Here is a 16,613-nt window from a genome sequence, read left to right on the forward strand (position 1 = left end):
GAGCACGAGGCGCTTCCGGCTATGGAAGATATCGGCCTGCCATCAAGGCGCCAGGGAGGCCTGGGCCATGGTGAAGACGCGGTACACGAAGGCTGACCCAAACCACATGGCCGAGGTCGGACATGTGGGGCCTGATGGGAAGGAGATCCCTGTGAGCTTAGCGTACGGCCAAGTAGAGTTGGCCGCAAAGTATTCCCAGCGGGACTGTAAACTAAACAGCCTATTAGATGGTATTGAAGAGCAATACAATCAGTCAGTTTGAAAAAATGACATGTAAAATGCCTTCTAGCCGGATTGTAGATCGTTTGTCGTAGCGGACCCTTTCGATTCAACCTCGGGACCCTATCGTCTGGAGTGTGTCTGAATACCCTCGCGGTTATGTAAGAACCAAGGCATGCGTGGAGACCAGGCGTAGGGGTCATTGGTGCTCTATCAGACAAGTGCCCAACTAGTTATGTTATATTACATGGTTAGTAAGAAACATCTTCCAGGGAGAATAGTTCCATTAGGGGTTCCTTTCCCTGGGAGGCATGCCCTAAAGTGCATGTCCGGACTGCGAAAAAAGCAGAAAAACATCTGGGGGCAGATAAATGGATAAATAAGAAATCGTCTTTTAGTTCGCCGACCGAATATTCCCTTAAGAATGCTAGCTTTCCGCTTCACCCAGTCTGAGGTACGCGTCCGGCTGACCCGGCGGTAACAATCGCAGAGGTGCTCCCTTTACCACCTAGCCGAACAATCGGGAACATAGGGGTAAGCACAGGAGCCAGGCAACCCAGCTTGGCCAAAACTTAAGTCATATCGATGCATATAATGGTGAATAAAAGGTACATGCGGAAGTGTGACACATGTGTTGGGCATAAAGCCCGTAGAAATAAGCTTCTGTTAAAGAAGCCCCCAGGTATATTGAGCACGGATAACGCGTCAAGTGTGTGCGAACAGTGTGCAAACGGGCCTTCAATGGCTTCAGAAAAAGGAGGAAGAAGGAGAGAAATAAAGGACAATTAAAGTATAAAATATAGATGGAGGAAGGAAACGAACCCCGAGTCCGGCGCTAAGCGTAAAATCTTCGGAGACGGGCTGCATTCCATGGGTTCGGCTCCAATCGGTTATCCGATGCGTTCCGCAGACGGTACGCGCCGCCGGTCAGGACTTGGTCGATGATAAAGGGACCCTCCCATTTGGGCTTGAGTTTGTCCTTTTTCTTGTCCGGCAGGCGTAGAACTAATTCGCCAATATTGTAGGCTTTGGCCCATGCTTCTCTGCTTTGGTATCTTCGAGCCTGCTGTTGATAGAATGCGGAACGGGCCTTTGCCACGTCGCGCTCCTCCAAGGCGTCCAACCTGTCCTGCCGATTGAACTCGGCTTCTCTTTCTTCATACATGCGCACGCGAGGTGAGTCATGAATTATGTCGCAGGGCAAAACTGCCTCTGCGCCATACACCATAAAAAATGGTGTGAATCTGGTAGTGCGATTCGACGTGGTCCGCAGCCCCAGAGTACGGAGTCGAGCTCCTCTACCCAGTGCGTACTAGATTCCTTGAGGGACCGCACTAGTCTGGGTTTAATGCCGCTCATGATTAGACCGTTTGCGCGCTCGACCTGACCGTTAGTTTGAGGATGATAGACTGAAGCGTAGTCGAGCTTGATGCCCATGTTTTTGCACCAGAGTTTGACCTCGTTGGCCGTGAAGTTCGTGCCATTATCAGTGACGATGCTATGGGGGACACCATAACGGTGTACTACCCCTGATATGAAGTCTATCACCGGTCCGGATTCGGCCGTCTTAACAGGCTTTGCCTCTATCCATTTGGTGAATTTATCCACCATGACCAGTAGGTATTTTTGCTTGTGGGTTCCTCCTTTAAGGGGTCCGACCATATCAAGCCCCCAGACCGCGAACGGCCAGGTGATGGGTATAGTTTTGAGGGTGGTGGATGGCATGTGGCTTTGATTAGCAAAGAGCTGGCATCCTAAGCATCGTTGGACCAAGTCCTGAGTATCTGCCCGGGCCGTCGGCCAATAAAATCCTGTACGGAAGGCCTTGCCTACAAGGGCCCGGGCTGCAGCGTGGTGCCCACCGAGTCCGGCATGAATTTCAGCCAGAAGATTTCGCCCTTCCTCTTCGGAGATACACCTTTGAAGGACTCCGGTTGTGCTTTTCTTATAAAGCTCTCCCTCATGGACCTTATAGGCTTTAGATCGCCGCACTATGCAGCGGGCCTCGTTTTGGTCCTCGGGAAGTTCCTGCCTAGTTAGGTAGGCTAGGAATGGTTCTGTCCACGGGGCAATGACTGCCATTATTGTGTGGGCTGACGGTGTTATTTCGGTGGCGGAGCCACCAATTATGTCGGAATGTTCGGTGAGGGGAAGTGTGGTTAGGTCCGGGCTGTTATTTCCGGACTCTCCCTCCCATGATACAGATGGCTTGAAAAGCCTCTCTAGGAAGATGTTGGGAGGGACGGCATCGCGCTTTGCGCCAATGCGTGCCAACACGTCTGCTGCCTGGTTGTTCTCCCGGGCTATATGGTGAAATTCAAGCCCCTCAAACCGAGCTGACATTTTTAGGACGGCGTTGTGATAAGCTGCCATTTTCGGATCCTTGGCATCAAAATCTCCATTTATTTGGGATATCACGAGGTTTGAATCCCCGCGGACCTCTAGGCGCTGAATGCCCATGGAGACTGCCATCCGGAGACCATGTAGAAGGGCCTCGTATTCGGTTGCGTTGTTGGAGTCCGTGTACATTATCTGAAGTACGTATTGGATTGTATCTCCGGTTGGGGATGTCAGAACGACGCTAGCCCCCAGACTGGCCAACATTTTGGAGCCATCGAAGTGCATGATCCAATTGGAATATGCGTCGTACTCTTTAGGGAGTTCGGCTTCAGTCCATTCGGCGATGAAGTCAGCCAAAACCCGTGACTTGATAGCTCGCCTTGGCTTGTAAGTTATGTCGAACAGGAGGAGCTCGATGGCCCATTTGGAAATCCGGCCCGTTGCGTCACGGTTGTTTATACTGTCATTAAGAGGTACTTCGGAGGCTACTGTTATCGAACACTCTTGGAAATAGTGTCGCAGCTTCCGGGATGCCATGAACACTGCATATGCTATCTTTTGATAATGCGGGTACCGTGACTTGCATGGAGTTAGGACAGTGGACATGTAGTAAACTGGTTTTTGGAGAGGGAACTTGTGTCCGTCCGTTTCTCGTTCGACAACGAGCACCGTGCTTACGACTTGATGGGTTGCCATGATGTATAATAGCATTGGTTCTCCCGTATTGGGTGCGGCCAGGACCGGATTTGTTGCCAATACGGCTTTGATTTCTTCGAGTCCGGCCATGGCGGCATCCGTCCACTCGAAGTGTTCGGTGTGCCGCAGGAGGCGATAAAGGGGTAATGCCTTTTCTCCTAAGCGGGAGATAAAGCGGCTTAGAGCCGCCACGCATCCAGTCAATTTTTGTATTTGCTTGAGGTCTTTTGGGATATCCAATTGTGACAGAGCTCGGATCTTGGCTGGGTTTGCTTCAATTCCTCTACCGGATACGATGAAGTCCAAGAGCTTTCCGGCTGGTACGCCGAAAACGCATTTTTCTGGGTTGAGATTAATGTCATATACTCGGAGATTGTCGAATGTGAGCCTCAAGTCATCTACTAGAGTTTCAACATGCTTGTATTTGACAACCACATCGTCTACGTATGCCTCCACTGTTTTGCCGATCTGATTTGCCAGACATGTCCGAATCATGCGCTAATGTGTTGCGCCGACGTTTTTGAGCCCGAAGGGCATTGTGTTGAAGCAGAATGGGCCGTATGGAGTGATGAATGTTGTTGCGGCTTGGTCTGGCTCTACCATCTTAATTTGGTGGTAGCCGGAGTATGCGTCAAGGAAGCACAATGAATCGTGCCCTGCGGTAGCGTCGATAATTTGATCGATGCGGGGAAGAGGGAAGGGATCCTTTGGGTAAGCCTTGTTAAGGTCCTTGAAATCGACACACATGCGCCAGGATTTGTCCTTCTTTGGTACCATTACCAGGTTTGCTAGCCAGTCCGGATGTTTTATATCTCTAATGAATCCGGCCTCCAATAGTTTGGCTAGTTCCTCTCCCATGGCATGTCTCTTGGGTTTGGAGAAGCGCCGAAGAGTTTGTTTGACTGGCTTGAATCCTTTTAGGATATTTAGGCTATGCTCTGCCAGCCGGCGTGGGATTCCTGGCATGTCCGAAGGGTTCCAGGCGAAGATATCCCAATTTTCCCGTAGGAATTCTCGTAGTGCGGCGTTGACATCAGGTTTTAATTGTGCCCCGATGGAGGCCGTTTTTGTAGCGTCCGTTGGATGGACTTAGAATTTGACTATTTCGTCCGCCGGTTTAAAAGAGCTGGACTTGGATCTCTTATCGAGTATCACATCGTCCCTGTTCACCATGGAGCGCAGCGCAGTGAGTTCCTCGGCCGCTAGGGCTTCGGATAGCGCCTCCAGGGCAAGTGCGACTGTTTTATTTTCGGCGCGGAGTGCTATGTCCGGGTCACTAACAAGAGTGATGATTCCGTTGGGTCCGGGCATTTTGAGCTTCATGTACCCGTAATGGGGTATAGCTTGAAAAATTATGAATGCCTCCCGCCCTAATAAAGCGTGGTATCCGCTGTTGAACGGGGCCACTTGGAATGTGACCTCCTCGGACCTATAATTGTCCAGCGTGCCGAACACTACATCCAGTGTGATTTTTCCTGTACAACATGCTTCCCTACTGGGGATTATTCCTCTAAAGGTTACGCTGCTTCGCTCAATGCGGCTCCAGTCTATTTCCATTTTTTGAAGGGTTTCCTCGTAAATGAGGCTTAATCCGCTGCTGCCATCCATGAGTACCTTGGTAAGGCGAAAGCCGTCCACTATTGGACTGAGGACCAATGCGGCTGGTGCTCGGGCTGTTCGGAATTTAGGTTCGTTGCGGGCGTTGAAGGTAATAGTCGTGTCACTCCATGGATTTATTGTTGCTACCTGGTGGACTTCGGCGAGGCTGCGGATTGTTCGTTTCCGCATATTATTTGATGCGAAAGTTTTGAAGACTGTTAATACCGTACTGGTATTGCTGGGCTGGTGCTCTGAATCTAGAAGCTCTTCGCCACTTTTGGCCACCTGCCGTAGTATCCAACATGCTCTAAGGCTATGAGTTGGCGTGGCGCCCTCTGTACTATGAATTTTGCAGGGTCCGTTGAGCCATCCCTCCAGTACGGTTCCATGCCCTTTAAAGGGTTTTTGCTTTTTGGTATTTGACTCAGGTGCCTGGTAATGATGCACCCTTTTACTTTGGACTGGGGTTGTGTTCAAGGCCGGATTATCCCAAAATTTGATTTCGGTTTTCCTGGCGCTCTCCATTGCACAGTACTTTCGTACTATGGACGCCAAGTCGGTGAAGCGTGTAATTTCGCGACGACTTACGGCGTTGAGGATTCCTTTGTCCGTGCAATTAATGCAGAAGAATGAAATTGCGTCCTCTTCACGGCAGTCCTTTATCCTGTTCATGACCAGGAGGAATCTGGCCCAGTAATGATGTACTGTTTCAGTGGGCTCTTGCCGGATTTGGGATAGATCGCTTATGTTTGGGTGGGCGGGTGGAGTTAAATTCCGAACTCCGTCCGATCTAAGACTCGGGGGCCAAGAAGCTTCCGAACTTGGAAGCTTGAGTTCTTGGACGTTGTCCGATGAATCTGGCCCGCTGCCTGACTTTAAGTTCAGGGCTTGAGTGGTGTTCTCCCCTCCGCGGGAATCCGTCATGGAGGAGTCAGGAATTCGGACATAGCTAGTCCTTAGGATAGAAGAAGGGCCGCCGTATTGTTCCTCTACCACAACAACGTGGTGGGTAGCCTGGGGAGAGTTAATCTCTCTCAGATCGGTTTTAGGCCCAATCTGGTCGTAATCCGTAGCGATTCCCAGGGCGGCGATGCGATCCAAGAGCTCGTTCAAGGAGGAGAGCTCCATCGGATCTAACTGCTCGGCGAGTTCCGAGTTGATGTGAAGATTGCTTTTGATGACCCGAGAAGTCATCATCGGCGCAGCAGCCGAACAGGCGGTCATAAGAAAACCCCCTAGCCAGAGAGTTTGGCCGATGGCCAAAGCTCCTTTGGCAACGGTGCCGTCTTTAAAGACGGGATGAGGCATCCTTCCTGATGGCGACGACACATAGGAACTCTCAATGAAAGCACCAATGTCGGTGTCAAAACCGGCGGATCTCGGGTAGGGGTTCCCGAACTATGCATCTAGGCGGATGGTAACAGGAGACAAGGGACATGATGTTTTTACCCAGGTTCGGGCCCTCTCAGTGGAGGTAAAACCCTACTCCTGCTTGATTAATATCGATGATATGGGTAGTACAAGAGTAGATCTACCACGAGATCAGAGAGGCTAAACCCTAGAAGCTAGCCTATGGTATGATTGTTGTTCGTCCTACGGACTAAAACCCTCCGGTTTATATAGACATCGGAGAGGGTTAGGGCTACACAGAGTCGGTTACAATGGTAGGAGATCTACATATCCGTATTGCCAAGCTTGCCTTCCACGCCAAGGAAAGTCCCATCCAGACACGGGACGAAGTCTTCAATCTTGTATCTTCATAGTTTAGGAGTCCGGCCAACGGTGATAGTTCGGCTATCCGGACACCCTCTAATCCAGGACTCCCTCAACCCTTTCCAAATATTACTTGTAAATCATTGACCATATCAAGTATGTGATCACCAGTACAGAGGGCGGGCTTCTTCCGGTGATCTGCCTCACCTTTGAAATGCTTTCCTTTCTTTCAACATTGATGGTTGGTCGGGAGAAATCGACGATGTCCTAGGTACACATTCTTCCTGCATTTTCCCAAATATATACTTTTGGTGTCATCTAAATGTGTGCATGTGTGGTATCCCTTGTTTGTCTGTCATGAAAGGTTATTGAGAGCAGGCCAATCATTGATGGTTACAAACAACAACACATGTAGGTCAAATTCCTCGTGGTTGTGCTCATCCCACACACGTACACCTTTTCCATTCCACAGCTGTAAAAGTTCTTCAACTAATGGCCTTAGGTACACATCAATGTTGTTGCCGGGTTGCTTAGGGCCTTGGATGAGCACTGACATCATAATGAACTTTTTCTACATGCACAACCAAGAAGGAAGGTTATAGATACATAGAGTCACGGGCCAGGTGCTATGATTGCTGCTCTGCTCCCCAAAAGGAGTAATGACATCTGCGCTTAAACCAAACCATACGTTCCTTGCATCACCTGCAAAGTCCCCCACCTTCTCTCGATTTTTCTCCACTGCAACCCGTCAGCGGGTGCTCTCAACTTTCCATATTTCTTACGATCCTCTTTGTTTCTGAACAGACGTTTAAACCGTGGTATTATAGGAGCATCACTAGGGGCGCTCGCCCTCTTCCTGGGGCGCTCGCCCTCAACATCACCGGGGTCACCTCGTCTGATCGTTACCGCAATGCACCGCATACCGGGCATGCGTTCAAATCCTCGTACTCACCGCGCTAGAGGATGCAGTCATTAGGGCATGCATGTATCCTATGCACCTCCAATCCTAGAGGGCACATAACCTTCTTTGCTTCGTACATACTATCGGGCAATTCGTTATCCTTTGTAAGCTTCTTCTTCATTATTTTCAGTAGCTACCCAAATCCGTTGTCTGATACACCATTGCCTGCCTTCCATTGCAGCAATTCTGGTGTGGTACTGAGCTTTGTGTTGTCATGTTCACAATTTGGGTACAACCCTTTTTTGTGATCCTCTAACATGCGATCGAACTTCACCTTCTCCCTTTCACTTTGACATTGTCTCTTTGCATCAATAATGACCCGGCGAAGATCATCATCGGCCACATCGTCTGATTCCTCTTGATCTACAGCTTCCCCCGTTGCAGTATCACTGTATTCAGGGGGCGGATAGTTTTCATCATCCTCTTCTTCTTCGTTGTCTTCCGTCATAACCCCTCTTTCTCTGTGCTTGGTCCAAACATTAGAGTGTGGCATGAAACCCTTCTCAAGCAGGTGGACGTGGAGGGTTTTCAAGTTAGAGTAATCCTCCACATTCCCACGGATAAGGCATGGACAATACATAAAACCATCCTGCTTGTTTGCCTCATCCACTTCGAGAAAATTATGCAGGCCCTCAATGTATTCGGAGGTGCGTCGGTCACCGTACATCCATTGCCGGTTCATCTGCGTGCATTATATAATTAAGTGTATCAAAAACCATTACAGAACATCATGAATTGAGAAGTGACAAAATTAATACAAGTTCATCATCACATTAAAACCAAAGTACAGTAGTGATCGATTATTATTACTGAAAAAATAAATACATAAAGTTCGTACATAGTTCCCATTGAACAACATATAGCTCTCTAGAGCATCTAATTAAAACATGCATTTAAACTATGTAAAACATTTCAATGCAACAACAAATGCGATCATAATCGCAACTAAGGTAACAATTGATCCAATGGCATAATGATACCAAGCCTCAGTGTGAATGACATATTTTCTATTTTTTCTAATCTTCAAGCGCATTGCATCCATCTTGATCTTGTGATCATCGACGACATCCGCAACATGCAACTCCAATTCCATCTCCCCCTCCTTAATTCTTTTCAATTTTTTCTTCAAGTAATTATTTTCTTTTCCAACTAAATTTAACCTCTCGATAAGAGGGTCGGTTGGAATTTCCGGTTCACATACCTCCTAGATAAAAACATCTATGTCACGTTGGTCGGCATAATTGCCATAAACACTAAATGAAACAAATAGTTATAAAAGATAATATACCACATCCGAATCATAGACGGGACGAGGGCCGACGGGGGCTGACACCAAAACTATGGCGCTATATAATAACAAACAATAATAAAAGTAAGGAAATTATACAAGTATCTATCTAAATCATACACGCAAGAATTTTTTTCTTTTGAAAATAAGATAAGAACAATATGCTCACCACGGTGGTGCCGGCGACGAGATCAGCGCGGGCGATCGACGGCGGTGAGGACGAGGATGAGACGGGAGGACCGCCAAACCTAGACAATCTTGAGGAAAATGGAGCTAGAGGAGAAAGCTTAAGTGGCTCGGGCATTTCATCGAACACCTCATGTGCATGCATAGAAGTGAGAACAGAGCAACACATGTACACCTCCCACACGGCCAAAAAACAGAGGAGAAAGTGGGAAGGGCGAGGGTATATATAGGCATCTCTTTGGTCCCGGTCCGTGTCTGGAACCGGGACCAAAGAGGTCAGACGAACTGGGACCTATGCCCCCCGAGGCCCGGCCGGCGCCCTGGCCTCACGAACCGGGACTGATGCACCCACTGGTACCGATTCATAAGAGAACTGAGATTAGTGTCCTTTTCTGGCCTGGACCAAATTCCTGTTTTGATGCTAGGCCACGCGGGCCAGGCCACGCGACTTGGAGAGAGAGGCTTTGGGCGCTACGCTGGCCGTTAGATGAAGATTTTACAGCTCAGATAAAACAGCAGCGTACTGCTACGGTGGTTGGGTTGTGTGTGCGCTGTTGGGCTGGCTCGCCGGGCTGCCTGTTTTTCGTTTTCCTGTTTCTTTTCTGATTTCAACTCCCTTTTGAATTTTAAATTGGTTCAAAATCTAAAATTGATCTAAATTCAGTTAGGAAAATTATCAGAATGTCAAACCTATTATTTAGACTTATGGGGATTAATTTCATGCCAAATAAAATATATGCCTTATTTGAATAATTTTCCTTTTGCTTTTCTTAAACTGGTTCAAAAAATCTAATCCACTTAAATTTTTGGGAATAATTGTTAGAAGCTCAAAATAATATTTACGACTTGATAAAAATATTTTTATGCCCAAATTAAATATTTGAATTTCTCACCATTCTTTGGAATATCATTTTATTCCATAAATCTTTAGGGTTCAAACCAATTTCCAAATTCAAATTTAGGTTTTCAAATATTGGTTGGAGTTTATGGAAATTTATTTCCAACCCAAAATTTAACAAAAGGGTGTGAGCTCAAGTTTTGAGTTTGAAAAGTATTCCATAGATGACAATTTAGGGTTTCTAAATATCACCAAAACGTTTATTCGAGCGAATTCTGGAATTAATACAAACAACTTTTATTCGATCTAGCTAATGACAAGCACTTCTAAAAAAAATTACAATTTATTTATTAACGATCCAGGTTTGAAAAAACTTTAGATGCGACTTTCTCTTGTTTTCCTCGTGTAACCCTAGGTGGCTAGGGCACACTCTCCCTCCCAACTTCACTAGCGAGCCCGTACATTCACCTCCCCAGTGCCTGCCGCTATGGTGGTCAGTGGCAGGAGGGGAATTCCGGTGCCTTCGCTCCAATTAGTAGTTTAGGTTAGTTTTTTCTAGTCCTCGCAGTTGCAACACTTGTGCGGTTGGGTGCGCTTCTTCATTGTCTTCCGGGCTTTGGTCCTCTTCGGATTTGTCCATCTAGACGTAGTCGTTGGAGCTCCGACGTAGTTTCTAGCCGTGTCCGGTTAGTGTTTCTCGTCATGTGGCGAGATTTGTTTCCCAGAGCTTAAGATTTACGCAAGGGTTCAACGACACACAACTGTGGCTCCCGAGCGCTGATCCTTAGGGGTATGTGCACGAAGACTTTCTGGTTGTCATCAGCAAGGTCAAGCCGACTTCTGTAGCGGAGCGGCGACAACGGCGCGTCGGCGGCTCGTTCTGATGGCGGTAGTGGCCGTTCAGTGGTCACAAAATTTTGTTTATAATTTTTATTATGTTTGTGATGTTTTGTATTGTAATTTTTATTATGTTTGAGATGTTTTGTACCTTTGGTGAATTTTTATAACAGTTCTGATTATTTTTAAAAAGCTTTGGATGTGGGAACCAAGACTTTGAAGCTGAAAACTAGTGAGATGCACGCAAGGGAGAGAGGAGTCGCCCGTGGCGATTTCCTGGCCCCGCATTCCACAGCCTCACGTGGCACGCCGAGCACGCCCACGGTGCACGTACGCAACCCCGACGCGGTGCCCCCACCCCAACAAACTACACGAGCAAGCAAAGCCTAGCCGCCGCCTTCTTTCCCTCCTCGGCCCCTCGCCCCCTTCCCCGTCTGACTTTTTCTCCAAGTTCAACTCCGCCGCTCGCCCCCTCTCCCCGATCTCGGGAGAGACATGTCCTGGCGGTGGGCTCTGGCGCGTCGCGTCGCCACGCTCGTCGGCGGCGGCACCGGCGGCCCAGGCGCCGCCCAGGCGCAGAGGCTCTTCTCCTCGTCGGGCGCCCTCCTGGGGAGGCTCCCTCCCGCGCCGCCCCAGATTCGGAACAAGGTCCCCCTCCCCCGCGCATTAGTCTCCCGTCCTAGTCCTCGCCGGTCCTCGCACGGCCTGTTTGGTCCCTGCTTCGCGGTTCTCTGACCCTGGCCCTGGCCCGTCCAGGTAGCCGCGGCGGAGCTGCCCGCCCGCCAAGTGTTTGTGTATATGCCACCGACTAGTGTAGCGCTGCGGCTGAATCCTTTGCAGTCGTGCTCGTAGCTGCGATGTGTCGGCGTGCGCATTAACTCGACCCTGCCGATGATTTTGAGTTATTTTTACCGATTTTAGTAAGTCACTTAGCTGCATAGTGGTTACACTGAAAAGGGTAAAGAGAATTAAGGCGAGCAGGAATAGTAACCGGTCAGCTTAGTGTTACTTTCCGATTCTATTGGATTTGCCGGTTAGGTGACAGCGTGTTTTTGAACTGTGCATTGTATTTGCCTTCTGTTATGCTGATAGGTTCTCTACTTTTGGTGTGGATTAGTAGGTGGTGGGTTGCAGAGGAGCTGCTTTCGTGAACTCGCGATGGCTGCATGATGCCACCCAATGCCAGACTCGCCAGGATGGGGTATCGAGGGCCGAAGTAGGTGAACCCTTTATTTTTTTGATGATTTGCCTTTGTGCTGCTCGTTTGTTATGTTAATGATCTTGTCATTGTACCTCTTTTGTCAATCAAACATCTAGAGCCCAGCTTAATAAAGAAACTAATTGTGCATCACTATTCACCGCTGGAAAAAACACAGGCATATCCTGCTACAGAGATGCCAGCTGAATACATTATTGATTATTATGAACTGAAATATGGGACATGTCTAGCAATTAAACATAGATATCAAAACTAGGCTGTTGAACAACCAACGCATAGTTCCACACCTTACCTGCTGCCATTGGATTGTGAAGCGTTGCCACTTACGGCTCCCATTTATGTGTCATTTTTGCTGATACACTGTGCCCTATGAATGACTTCTTCTTTGATAACTCTGCCTGTGAGTTATTATATGCATTGGTTTTCATGAAGATTAAATGCACCCAAATTCTAATTCTTTGTCGCAAAATAAAAAAGTAGGATGTCAATGCATCAGATGAAATGGGCCTTCAGTTGCTAATTGATAAATCGACTTGTTATGCAGCGGAATATGTTGTGCCTGGAATGGAATCAGATTATAGCCTAGCAAGACAACCGTGCATTATACATTTATACTGTACATAAATTTGAAACTTAAATCAAGTGATGTTATCCGCTTTATCAGAGAAATGTATGTTTGATATTCCTGGCCCCTGGCCAGTTATTCTCTATATGTTGTCATCAACATAGAAGCTGAAGAAAAACTGGCTGAAGGTCCCCTCAGCTATGTGATTATGCTGTCCGTAATGAAGGATAATGATGATCAGTTTTAACAATGAATGACAGCTGAAATCCACTTTTTTTCTTAATGCACGTGAATGCTAGTCATGGAAAGTGTAGTGTATTGCTGTTCCCTGATGAGAAAAATTCTTCTTGCTCCCAGGAACAACAGGATCCATTTGAATTGGTTGCTGATGAACTATCGATTCTTGGAAATAGACTACGATCCATGGTGGTTGCTGAGGTTAGTAGTGCATCCTACTCATGTCAACTCTCTGTGGTACTAGGCTGCTGCTGGCATGGTGTTTGGATGTTTCTTTTATCTAGCGATTACCACATTGTCAAACATACCCAATTTGCCTAAGTGAGTACTTTCAGGTCCCTAAACTAGAATCAGCTGCTGAATATTTTTTTAAAGTAGGAGCTGAGGGAAAAAGATTCCGACCTACGGTAACATCTAATCTCCCTTTTTTTTAGTCAATATTACATTATCGCTTTACTCTATGATTTCTTTCTATCCTATCTACTTTGTGTGCACTGAATGCATTTATTTACATTGGCAGGTTTTATTGCTTATGGCATCGGCTCTGAAATTCCCAATACCAGAATCGACAGATGTTGGAGTTTTCAGTATATTGGCAAGTAAGCTGCGCACACGGCAGCAAAACATTGCCGAGATAACTGAAATGATCCATGTTAGTATGGCGCCTGACCATCATACCCAGTATATTTTATTTTTTGATTCTCAAGCTGACATCTATTACAGGTCGCAAGTCTTCTGCATGATGATGTTCTGGATGATGCTGACACTAGGCGAGGTGTCACTTCATTGAATTGCATTATGGGCAACAAGGTACTGTATGCCACACCATTGAACATTCAGTATACACTTATACTAGGTGAATCAACTGGGTCCTCACATTAAGAACTACAAATTACTTCCTCCGTCTGGAAATACTCGTCGGAGAAATGGATGTATCTAGGCATATTTTAGTTCTAGATACATCCATTTTCATCCATTTCTTCGAATTCCGGACGGAGGAAGTACTTTAGTTAGCACATAGTGAAAAGCTTGATCTTCCAGTAAAAAGTGCTGCACGACAGCAGGAAAGTTTACCTGGACATCATTTTTTAAGAATTTTTTTTTGGAGGTACTGCAGTCAGAATCATTTTGGCATTGGTATTCATGAAACTCTTTTTTGTGCAGCTTTCTGTTTTGGCTGGTGACTTTCTCCTGTCCAGAGCATGTGTGGCACTTGCAGCACTTGGGAATACAGAGGTACATTATTTATTTATCCTAAGATAGATTGCTGTACTATCCTGTAATTGTTTTAATGATGCGGAAATTGAAGTGGTTTTGATTTATGCTGGTCACTATATATGTTTGATGAGCATCAGTATCACACAAGTCTGTTCTTGTATTACTTTTAGTTTCCGCTTGGCATAATCATTATGTCCTTGCTTTCTTTACTCCTATAAAGACGTCAATCTGTGGTGGTTGTGTGTTCACCTCCTTTCCCCCTCCTGATGTAAGCTGTTAGATTTGTTGCAAATGCCTGAGATGGTGGTCCTGTTTGCTACCAAAGTAGGGTAGCCTGACTTGTTTTGTCATAGCAACCTATTGGGTGGTCTTATTGTTATATCTGTTTCAATGCTGGAGTATTTAGCTAGTTAATAGTAGGCTGTCAGTGTCATTTCTTAGGGAATCATTTTTCTTGTTTTCTCCATTCCAAGCTTATCCATCCTAATGGTTTAGCATTCAAGATTGTCCTGTATGGTTGGAGTTCTGACCTGCTCTCTTTCTTGCAAGTCTTATATGGTACCAAACTTTCAATTGATCAACCTAACTTATGCAGGTGGTATCTCTTATGGCAACTGCAGTTGGACATCTAGTTACTGGTGAAACTATGCAAATGTCAACAAGCAGAGAGCAACGGCGAAGGTTAAATAATGCTTCTCTATCATGAATAAATGTTCATCACATCTAATGCCTAAAACCAGGAGATGCAGAATAAAATGCTTGGACATATTTGTTTTTTTTGTTTACTCTGGTTTCTCCATTTTTTATGCCATTGTTTGTTGGTTCTGATACGATTCTAAAACAATGCGCAGTATGGAGTACTACTTGCAGAAGACGTACTACAAAACAGCATCATTGATATCAAACAGTTGCAAGGCTGTTGCTATTCTTGCAGGGCACACTGCTGAGGTTTCAGTGCTTGCATACGAATATGGTCGAAACCTGGTTCGTAAAACATCTCTCTTTTCTGGAATTATTTCCCCTTCTGATTTAATCCTGTAAAGCACCGACTTGATTAATTCGATATCATTGCAGGGTCTAGCCTTCCAGTTGATCGACGATGTTCTTGATTTCACAGGAACCTCTGCATCACTTGGGAAGGGTTCATTATCTGATATTCGTCATGTAATAACAGCCATCCTCTCTTTTTTTTTTTGTTATATTTTTTTTACAGTATTCATCATCTGAAATAGGTGTTTGCCTCCCAGGGCCAGCTACTTAGATTGTTTCTCAGTAGGACTGATCTACACAAAACTTTGCTGGCTAACAATAGTGCTACATCGGCTGATCGGCATAGACTGCTTGTCTGACACGAAAGCTCATGTTGCTGTAATTATGTTAGCCACTGTCTTGAACTTGTCACCCTCATGCCAGACAGATAGAATACTCTCACATGAGAAACTTGCATAATGGCATTCTCTTTCAGCCTTCATTGACCTATCGCAATTAAGTTAAAATATTAGAAGTGTAGAATCTACTATTGACAACGTAGATAAGAAGGATATTCTGAACCTTACTGCTTGCAAAACTAATTGTGTATGTGGCCAGCCAGTGCAAATTAGATGCAAATTTTAGTTAACAAAGAGCTCTTGTGCTCAAGGGGAGCCTTGGAGCAGCGGCAAAGCTGTTGCTTTCTGACCATGAGGTCACATGTAGTCCTTGAAACAGCCTCTTGCAGAAATGCAGGGAAAGGCTGCGTACAAAAGACCCAAAGTGGTTTGACTCTTCCCCGGACCCTGCGCAAGCGGGAGCTACGTGTACGGGGCTGCCCTTTTTTTTAGAGAGCTCTTGTGTCAAAATTAAAATACTTGCTTCTGTTTATGATCACCTACTTTGTGAAATTACCAGCATATCCAGTTAGACGGTCCTCAAACAAGGACCACATCCTGCTGTTTCTCCCAGTCATCATGCAGGTAGCGCTTGTTTTTTTGCATTACATAATGGCATTCATGATGCAGGGAATCATTACTGCTCCAATGCTATATGCGATGGAAGAATTCCCACAACTACAAGATGTCGTTGACCAGGGTTTTGACAATCCTGCAAATGTTGAAATCGTGAGTAGTTATTTTATATAAATAAAAGAATGGATGCTGTCTTGACCTGTATTGTGACCTGAAATAACAATCCATACTTGCAAACTATAGGCCTTGGACTACCTTCAGAAGAGCCGGGGAATCGAAAGAACAAAAGAACTTGCGCAAGAACACGTTAACCTTGCGGTCAAAGCCATCGAAGCTCTCCCGGACAGCGACGATGAAGATGTTCTGATTTCAAGGCGTGCTCTCATTGATATCACACAGAGAGTCATCACGAGGACAAAATAGTAAGATTATACACAAGGTGGAGAAGATAAGGCGGAGTTTCGCCACAGGTGTCGTGTTCCACTTGAAAATTTTGGACGCCTTGGTCATTGCATTCTTTCCATTGCCCGAGCTTTGTGTAACATTTGATGAGACTTCAGGGTAACCATTCCTGGGAATCATCCTAAGTCGCAGCTGTAGTGGTTTTAGTTACTGGTGGCAGCAGAATCTGTGTATTAGTATCACGATTGGCGATTGCAATGGTAACCTGATCATAAGACTGTAACCTTATAAATCGAAGTATGTAACATTATATACGAGGTAAAAAGGAACCTGTTTCTTGTGTTGAGAAAAT

The 16,613-nt window shown here is 46.1% G+C and overlaps 1 protein-coding gene across 1 annotated transcript; it reads left to right on the forward strand.

Annotated features, from left to right (window-relative positions):
• The first annotated feature begins 11,072 nt into the window (after positions 1 to 11,072).
• On the forward strand, positions 11,073 to 16,612 carry LOC119337522 (solanesyl-diphosphate synthase 1, mitochondrial). Its single transcript, XM_037609685.1, has 12 exons — positions 11,073 to 11,325; positions 11,798 to 11,893; positions 12,819 to 12,899; positions 13,034 to 13,105; positions 13,219 to 13,350; positions 13,422 to 13,508; positions 13,863 to 13,934; positions 14,512 to 14,597; positions 14,768 to 14,900; positions 14,991 to 15,080; positions 15,914 to 16,012; positions 16,103 to 16,612. Exons 1-12 carry the CDS (start codon positions 11,173 to 11,175, stop codon positions 16,280 to 16,282), a joined length of 1,281 nt encoding a protein of 426 aa, XP_037465582.1. The 5' UTR covers positions 11,073 to 11,172; the 3' UTR covers positions 16,283 to 16,612.
• Position 16,613: the final 1 nt, after the last annotated feature.

Source organism: Triticum dicoccoides, chromosome 7B, assembly GCF_002162155.2.
Source record: "Triticum dicoccoides isolate Atlit2015 ecotype Zavitan chromosome 7B, WEW_v2.0, whole genome shotgun sequence".
In the NCBI taxonomy this organism is placed as follows: Eukaryota; Viridiplantae; Streptophyta; class Magnoliopsida; order Poales; family Poaceae; genus Triticum; species Triticum dicoccoides.